Below are 9364 nucleotides of genomic sequence, written 5' to 3'. Positions count from 1 at the left end.
GAGAATAAATTATTCCATATTTTTTAATCTATTATTGTCTGCTCATCTGTCTGTTTCGTGGTCTATCCATCTGTGTTTCCGTCTTTTGCCCCGCTTCCTCTCTCTTTCTTCCACTCATTTTGACCACATTTCCGGTGACTTTTCTAATGGCTTGGCCGATGATTATCAATAATGTGATTTACAGCTGCTCATCATTCATCTGACTGGAAACCTTCTCAAAACCGTCTCCATGCTGTCACATCTGCACATCCCTCATCTCCCTCTCAATCTATCTTTTTTTTGGTCTGTGATCAGTTCATCTATCTATCTATCTATCTATGCACCAGCCTGTCCTGGACGGCCTGTAGTGGAGAGGTCTGTTCTGTTGTTGCAGATGAACAGGTGGGGCAGGCTAACAGTCAGCACGGGCTTGAATCACACACACACACACACACACACACACACACACACACACACACGCAAGCTGCAGGGAGGCAGGCAGTCAGCCGCTCAGACACTGGCCCATATGGTAGACCTCTGGAGCTGTTGCCCTTTGCAGAGTAGGGGAGGGAAACATGGAGGGATGCAGAGATGGTTGGAGGATGGCAGGAGCGGGAGGAGGCAGAGGGAAGTGGGGGGAGGTTGAAATTAATCAGCAGGCCACCCCAACTGTCCACTGTCTTTGGGGAGTTGAGACATGCATATATGTAGCTGATTGAAGCGGGGGTGTGGGGACGGCAAGTGGGGGGTTGTGGTGTGTTCAGTTGTGTCAGTGTGTGTGTACGTTACTGTTACCTTGACATAAGTATCTTTTTTATTTATTTAATAGAAATTCACTCTCTGACATTTTCAACTTTTGACCTCCCATTGCATTAAGCGGAGAACATCCAATAAACCATAAATATTCATACTGCTGAAGTACATTAATAATAAATATACTTTTTAAATGGGAAAATAAAAATAGATATACATTAATCAAGTATATATGCGATGTAAAATGTTATGTGGGTATCACAATGTTTTTCTAAACCTCTGGCGGTGCCTTACATAACTTGTCAACTATATTCTGTTATATTTTTTGTTCATTTTAGGTTAATATAGTTTCAGGTCTTTGCAGTGGATGAGGAGGTATTCAAACCTCTGATGGCAGCATCTCACCGCTAAATAAGTCTTGCATTTAAAATCTTAGGTTAAACTTAAATGGTCAAAAGTGAAAGTACTCGGTATGCAGAATTGGGCTTTTCAGAATATGTAATATTTCTCCTTTATTGGATTTTTGTTGAAGCATAAACATGTAGGGAGCATGTAAGGGTTGTCAATAATTCTAAATGTTTTGTACACTGCTTAACTAGTCACTATAGCTGACAAATAAAGGTAATCAAAAAAGTCACATTTTTCCCTTTACTCAGATAGAGGAGCAGGAATAGAAAGGAAAACAAATGAAAGTTACCTCAAAATCATACTTAAGCACAATAGTTGAGTAAATGTACAAAGATTCTTTGGTTGTTGTTACATTTAATGTTCAGTACAAAATGGCAGATATATTGTGCAATAGCAGTGCAAATATGGATGACTACTATGGATGTAAACACCCTTAAATGGGTGAAATGTGTCGCCGTCCAAATACTTGGACAGCACCGTACATATGTTTCCATATGACGAGTAACTTTTCAGTACTAAACATGACTGCATCAACCACAAACTCCAAATAAGTTTTCTATGAGCAGACGTCTGATCTTTTGTGTGTGAGAGATCCTTACAAATCCTGTTGTTCCATTCACTGAAGCTTTGAAAATGTATTAAGGGCTGGTACTGTGAAAGATAGGCCGGCCACCTGCCATTCACATCACAAAGAAATAGACTGACAGATGTATAGACAGGAGGTCAGATGGTCAAACACTTTGTCATAATGCTATACATCATTAGGTGGATGCACTTAAGTCAAGCAGAGCTGTTAAAACCCCCATTCATTGTTGCAGAGCTCTTTATACGTGTTGTTCTACACGTGTGCTAAATAGTACATCTAAGTGTTTTGGACTGAATTAAGACTTGTACAACAGTGGTGACAATTTATGGGGTAAATCATTTTTTCCACTAACTGGATTGTGCGTTATCCACTGGATTTCTCCCCATCTTGAATTTCAAAAGGAGACAGAGTACGTCTGAATCTCTGATTGATTCTTATGACCATGAGGGGGCACAACAACTTTACAACAAGCTGGCAGACAGAGGCCTGACTATCTCCTCAAGAAGAATTACATACATACACATCCAGCAGACATGCAGCAGTGCTATTATGTCTTTGGAGTCATGTTTGTTGCCACATCAGTCCAATGTCCTTCCAGCTTTTCTTTGGTGTTCTGCCAAGTCATGACTATGACTCTGACACCATGACTCCGGCTCTTTAGTCAGCTAAAAGTCAGTTAAATGCTCCACTGTGTTAGCGGGCTCAGCAGAGCTTAAGAGTTTGGTAATTCTTCTGTGAGTCTGTCACTTCAGGTCATATGATTCTTTTTTAAATATAAAAATATATAAACAGGTCTCCTAAATAGAAATTATACATTACACTGTGTTATAGCTTATATCTTTTGTCTATAACCCCCCAAAAACCTTCCATGTTCTCACTGAAGCTGTATTTTTAACTGCTCGACAGTGTTCATAACATTTATATCCAAAGTAATAATCAATCTACTCATTTATTCATTAAATTGTGTTTAAATTATACATTTCTACTCTGTGAGTAAAAATATTTATTTATTTATTTCAGTCCTTGAGCAAAAATATTTTCATCAATATTTTCAGCATTAATATTTCTTTATGACTCCAGTTCTATGCAGAGCTGTTTGTTTAAAAATAATTGTATTTTTACTGGACATATGGCTGGACCCATAAGCTTAATAACTGTGGTGCATTTAATCCTGAGACAGATTGGGGTGGTATAACATTAGTTGATGACCGTTAATCTTATACAAAAAGAGATTAATGTATAGATGACATATATTACTATTAATCTGTTAAAAAAAAAAACACGTGCCTTAACAAGGTCAGATAGATGACAGCCAGCCTAGTTTTAAGGCAAAAGAGACAAATGATGCTGATGCATAGCAAAACGTTAGAAATGTGGCCCTTGATGCTGTTTTTGGCCTATTTCTCTTGTTGAATCTTTTCAAATAAAACTGGAATCACATAAAAAAAAGAAATCAATGAACAAATAAATAAATAAATTAATTAATTTGATATCATATGCCAACAAATATCTGTGTCATGTCCAAAAACAGACCCTTGTCTGACACAAAGCTATTCAAATGTGTCACTTTTAAAGTAATGGAGCCATTGAATCACTAGGGGGAGATACAGGATCAGGAACCAACCTGTGAAACGCCTCAGTTGAGCTTCATAGTCAGTTTGTACAATCTGTGCATTGTGTTCAACGGATGCATTAAATATATGTTATAGAAAAATACAACTACAATTCAACATATAGGCCACCAGAGTAAAAATGAACCAATTACACATGAATGCAGCAGTTTAGGTAGGGGCAGTCTATACGCTCAGCTGTTTATTCTTTTACGTTATAAAGAGAGGCCAACGCTCCAAACTTGTTTTCATTAAGGGAGCAGTTGCCCCTCACAAACCCACCCAGAAGAGTGTTTTCTAAAATTGGATGCTGGAACTTCTTTGCTATTTCACCTGTTGTGAAGCAGATGCAGCACAGGCTGCCACACACGCGGCTCAGTGTTTGGCAGATTACTTGCAGATGCAACAGAGCGTGGGGAATGCGGACTGCTTCATCAGCTTGTTCCACTGACTCACGCATGTTCTTAATGTCGACCATGCTCAATTAAGTGCACCTCTGCTGAGTCACCAAGACGGTGCAACGCTCATCCACGTTGAGCCAAGGAGTCAAGGCCGAGAGCAGATGGCTCGGTCATATCATAGCGTACGGCTGCTGAAATCACGCCTTACTGCAAATATACCTGTCAAACATACATTAAACAGCATTTTCAGTGTTTTACGCTGTTCTTTGAAATGCAGATAGAATTGGTTCAGATTGGAAGTTATTCAAAATGCAGTCTGTTGACTGTTGGGAGAATAATTGGACAAAATAACCAAAATCGAGAAAGACAGAACTGAAAAACTGAGATTCTCCTGGCTGGCACAACTTTTTACCATATATGCCATGTGGAGGACATTTTTTTCCTAAGCTCTGTGCCATGGATACATGCATTTCTGAGTTTTCAAACTACTGAGCTAAACAGTGATAAAGCAAACATCTTAGCCAACATGTTTATTTTAGTCTCTTGAGGTCTTTCTCTTCACTCTTATGGAATTCCCAGTGCAGCACATCAGGTCCTTTTGCCTTTGGTCTGCCGCCAGTATTGATTCAGCTTCGTCAGTGCTCGTATACTGTGCTGCCAACCCATTTAGTGCCTATTGGAGGGAAGCTACGGGCTAACCACCATTTAGAGAACGTCATGCTCGTCCCGTGTCCACTTTTTATTCAGGTTTTGCTGTGTATTGATTGGAGGGCTTATTTTCCACGAGCGGTTTAACTAAGAAGCAGCTGTTGCCACAGCCCAGAATGAGCAGGGGATCATTTTCATCCTCCTCCTTCAAAAGCCTGAGCAATAAAAAAAAAAAAAATAAATTATTCTTTGTTTTTAAAAGGCAGATTTGTTCAGAGATTCGCAGAGCAGCGTGCTCAAATTAGGTTTCTTCACTCCATTGTTGGCATCACATTCTTTGCAAGCATGTTTTCTGTCAGCGGAGTTCAAACTGAAGACAGATTAGAGACAGATTTGTGGATTTCATGCCTGATATGAGCTCTGTCTGCTGGAGAGGCAAAGCAGTGTCTCTGGCCTGGGAAGCAGAGGCACTATTGATTTTATTTTCCTCATGACAGGACGTCTGTATATATCAGAGCAGTGATTTTGTGTCTGTGGGGCACATTGCAAATTAGATCTGTGATCTGAGCCCTGGTGGTTCAATGCACTTGAAATAAATAAATATATGAATGAATCAAAAACGTAATTATGTGTGACTCTGCCGCACACAGTTCATTAAAGGATGGACTCAAGAAGACTCTCTTTGAACTTTGAGTGTGTGTGTCAACACCGTTGCTAATCGTATCAGCCTCAATTAACTTTACTTCTCACTAGTGGATAAACCTCTTCGGAGGGGGACAAAGTCGGGTGAGAGAGAGGGAGAAGAAACTGTGTGTGTGTGTGTGTGTGAGAGAGAGAGAGTGTGTGTGAGTGTGTGAGTGTGTGTGTGCCCCCTACCCCATTCCTCCACCCCCTATCTCTTTACAGGACTGCCAGCCCGTCTCCAGTTATTCCAGGAATGCGTTGAACATGGCTGCCGCGATGAAGGCGCAGAAAACGGGACTGCTGGAACTTCGAGTGACCGTGGACCGCTGGATCCGGGTGCTGGCCACACTCACCGAGGACACGCTCACGGTGAACCCGGGGGAGGGTGCCGAGGAGCCCGCCAAGCCCAACCCGAGCCCCGCCGGTGCTATCAACGGAGACCCCCCGAACCTCAGCTCGTCCCCGGTCCCGGAAACCATCACCAACGTGAAGCGCACCGTGAGAGTTACCAAGCAAGACGTGGGAGGACTGGGAATCAGTATTAAAGGTGAGCCGGGCCGAAGAAGTAGATTAAAAACAGCTCCCTCCGCAAAGTCCGCGTCAGTCGGCACAAGTTTTAGCTAGCTGCTCGGAGTTTGGCTGCAGTTTCTGTCAACGACGGCGGAAACACGCCCGTCAGTTAATGCAGCTAACTTCAAACTGAGCCCGCTAATGTGCGACTAACTCCGCTTGTCTTCGACGTTTCGTCCAGACAAACTCTTATCCGTGTTTTCGCCATTGCTTAACACATTTCTTGCTGTTGTTAGCGCAGAGGGAAAACTGACAGCTGTGATTATCTCAGGCTGTGACCCCCCAACACACACACACACACACACACACACACACACACACACACACACACACACACACTCCTCACCGGGGAACCATTTCAGTGTCCCGGAGTCACCGGAGATGGTAATTAGTTACTGCTGGGTAACATTACACACACACACACACACACACACACACACACACACACACACACACACACACACACACACACACACACACACACAGCCATAATGAAAGTGGAATTAACTTAGATAAACGTGTTATTTTATTCCACAGATAGCTAGGTTTGGGTAAAAAACAAACAAACCTCAGTTTCCGTTTTCACACACCAAAATACCCCAAAACACCTGTAAACAAGTGCATTTCCCGAGAGGACTCTTTAATTGTTACCTGTGCTGTCTTTTAATAAAGTTACTTATGGGTCCAGTGGTCTCACCAAAGCCAGAGAATACTGTTAAAATGAGCCACAGTTTCATACAGAGTCCCAGCATGTTAGAAAAAAAAAAAACCCATCTGTTAGCACCTGCCTGCTGTTTTTTTTATAAGAAGGGCGCTCGCACAGAAGCTGAATTTTCATGCCACTGAAAAGTCTCGCTGTGAGTTATAATAAGTTGGGGTGACAATGGAGTAAAGAGCAAATCCGTCACTGTGTCTACAGAATCTAAACTACTCCTGGTGTCTAAAAGATCTGATGAACTTTGCCTTTGGATGAGCAAAAGATCAGCTGCTGCTCCAGTGCATAACCCACCGCACTGCTCCTAAAACCTCTCAATGGACAGAGGTTGCGACCTCTCCGTATCTCACAATCCGGGCTTACATACCTGTGCTGTGTACTGTGCAGCGGCCGATAAAAGCCTTTTCCTTGTCCTGTTTCCTCAACCTGCAGCAACAGGCTGCTATCTCAACAGTGATCTCGGTGTGAAGAAGACTAGTAAGGCTGAACGCTGGGAAGCTGCATAAAAGCAAAAGATTAACGGATGCTGTAAATGATACTGCAGTTTGAGAAATGTTTTGATTTTGATCTCCTGGAGGTGACCATCGTTGCTTTGTTTAGCTCAGATTTCTAATTTCTGCATCTCCTGTTGCATTTCTTTCTTGCAACTTGCTTTTTTCTTGCCTTTTACATCTTTATATTGCAATTACTAATTTGTGGCCCACATTAGGGTTCCATCTCCATGGCGTCAACTAGACTTATTTGGGGTCATGATGGTGAAGTTGTGTTTCATCTGTGCCCCTTACCTGGGGTTGTGATTCATGCACTATCACAACAACAATGGTGAGGGATGGACCTGCATCCCGATATGTGTGTGTGTGTGTTATGTTGTAAGCTGAAACCTCCTGACAGGTCTTGACAGTGTATTTATCTCTTGACCATTGGCACAGGGTCAGTTTGACACACAGCTCTGGACTCGCACCATTTCTGTGTCGCAAAGATGGCTCATCCCTGTAGCTGCTGGTGAAATGCTAATTTTACTTCCCCCACGGCTGCCAAAAACAACAACAACAACAACAACAAAGCCAGCCCCTAATGACATAAATGTAATGTCCATCTCTGTGGAAATGGGTGGCTTTGAAAATCAGACAGCATGTTATTAAAGCAAAATCATAGTTGGCACCCTGCCGGCTTGTCATTGTTGTGATGCTGGCTGTTCAAAGGCAGCGATGAAGAGAGGGAGGAAGAAGGGTGCAGCAGGGGGATAGAAAGAGAGAGGCAAAGGCACAAAGAGCAAGACATAGATGAAACAGGACAAGGAGCAAGCCAAAGAGGTCAAATGAGTAGAGAGCAAGAAAGGGAGAAAAAAAAAATGGTAAGAAATAGTTACGTGTGGGGGGAAAAAAAAAAGCGACTGAAGGAAACGAAAGAACAGGGCAAAAGTTGTTGTGGGCTAGCTGACACCACATTGTGAACAGCTGAGAGGAGCAGCCCACAGCAGGCAGTTGTCATTGGCCAAAGATGAAAGCTATGTGGCTAGGAGTAGAGCACCTCACTAGTGTTAATTTTAGGGAGCCCACCCCAGCTTGCAGAAAAGTGTGGAGGCAGTCAACCTTTACTCTCACATGTCTAAATTTAAGAGGAGAGGCTCCAGGTCTCCAGACGGGCCCGCTGGTCCGACTGAAGAAGGCTGTGCTTCTGAGTCCAACATTTTCTTTTTCTGAGCTGCTTCGGTGCAAGCTTTGTGGGTTTTACTGCAATGGAAGTTTGAGATCAAGTATTTGATGAACCGCACTGCAAAAAACTTTATTTAGATTCAACAGCTTCCCTGACATGGGTTAAATTTCCCTTTGTTTGGTTAAGTTAAAATAAATGCTAGCATTTTTAGTGCACATATTACGAATATCAATGTTTTGATGCCTCAGACTCTTTTGTTCCAGAGTACCTCAGATGTACAAATGGACAATATTTTATCAGTTAACAAGGCTCAGGTGCAGCGATTTGTGACTAATCTATTATTAAAATCATATTCTCTCATTATGAGGCTGTGCACGTTCATCAGGAATATGCCACAATATTTTTAAAGCTCCTTTTTTTCTGTTGTTTATTCCAGTCCACTTGTTCATTAGCATTGCATGCAACTCAGCCGATGGAGTTTGATGAAATTAAATGCTGATCATACTGAATTCTTTTGAAGGGAGCATCATCACAACAAGCACACTGTTAGCACAAAATTACCTAATTAGGTACACGTCGGTGACGTATAAACCAGCTCTGTTTATTTACCTTTCATGGGTCGAGCCTTTGACTCCACCCTCCTGTCGGGTGAGTGACAGGCTGCCAGCTGGAGGGTGCTGAACTGTGTTTGTGATGAAAAGTTGGAGGGAAAAAAAGGTAGGGATGGGGGAAGGACTATGGGATGATTACGGGTTGTGTAGGAGTAGCAGACATGACAGTATTTTTCCTACAATATGTCAAGAGTGTTTATTCGGCATTCATGTCCATAAGAGGGATTTCAGGAAATAAACTTGGAAGTATGTGAAGAGAGGAAGAGAAATAGCAAGGACATATAAAGATGGAAAAGGTGCACAGTACTTATTGTTTTTAGCCCTCGTGGTTACTCCGAGCCCAGATTTAACACTTTGAAGCAGAAAAGCAGATGGTGTTTGTTTGTCAATGCACATATCTACTACCTACACATCCCCACATCATTCTGGTGCAGACACCAAGTCATTTAGACGTCAGTGTCATCCTCTCATCACTTTGACACCGGTGTCACTCTCATCCTCAGACCTGGCTGTCTTCTGCCTGCTTGTCTGAGTCCAACCATTTACTTAAAATAGATCCTAGACATAAATTTCCGCCATTCATCAAGTAAACAGAGATAGCACGGCAGTTGGTAAAGTGAGAAGTGCTGTGGTGAGCACTCTGTTAGCATAGCACATGAGATATATTGAATGAAGCTGAGAGGTCACTGACCATATCCTGTACTGGCTGTCACTAATAAAGTCTGCAAGACTCTACGTCTGCC

General features: G+C 42.3%; 1 protein-coding gene across 1 annotated transcript in view; it reads left to right on the top strand.

Annotated features, from left to right (window-relative positions):
• The first annotated feature begins 5306 nt into the window (after nucleotides 1-5306).
• Nucleotides 5307-9364, top strand: part of snta1 (syntrophin, alpha 1) — a 30919-nt gene continuing 26861 nt past the window's right edge. The window contains exon 1 of the mRNA XM_070843943.1: nucleotides 5307-5616. Within this exon, the coding sequence (XP_070700044.1) occupies nucleotides 5334-5616 (283 nt within the window). The 5' untranslated portion in view covers nucleotides 5307-5333. The remainder of the gene's footprint in view (nucleotides 5617-9364) is intronic.

This window comes from Pempheris klunzingeri, chromosome 2, assembly GCF_042242105.1.
Source record: "Pempheris klunzingeri isolate RE-2024b chromosome 2, fPemKlu1.hap1, whole genome shotgun sequence".
Taxonomy (NCBI): Eukaryota; Metazoa; Chordata; class Actinopteri; order Acropomatiformes; family Pempheridae; genus Pempheris; species Pempheris klunzingeri.
Note: the sequence above shows the minus strand (reverse complement) of the source record. Positions and strands in the feature narration are given on the sequence as shown.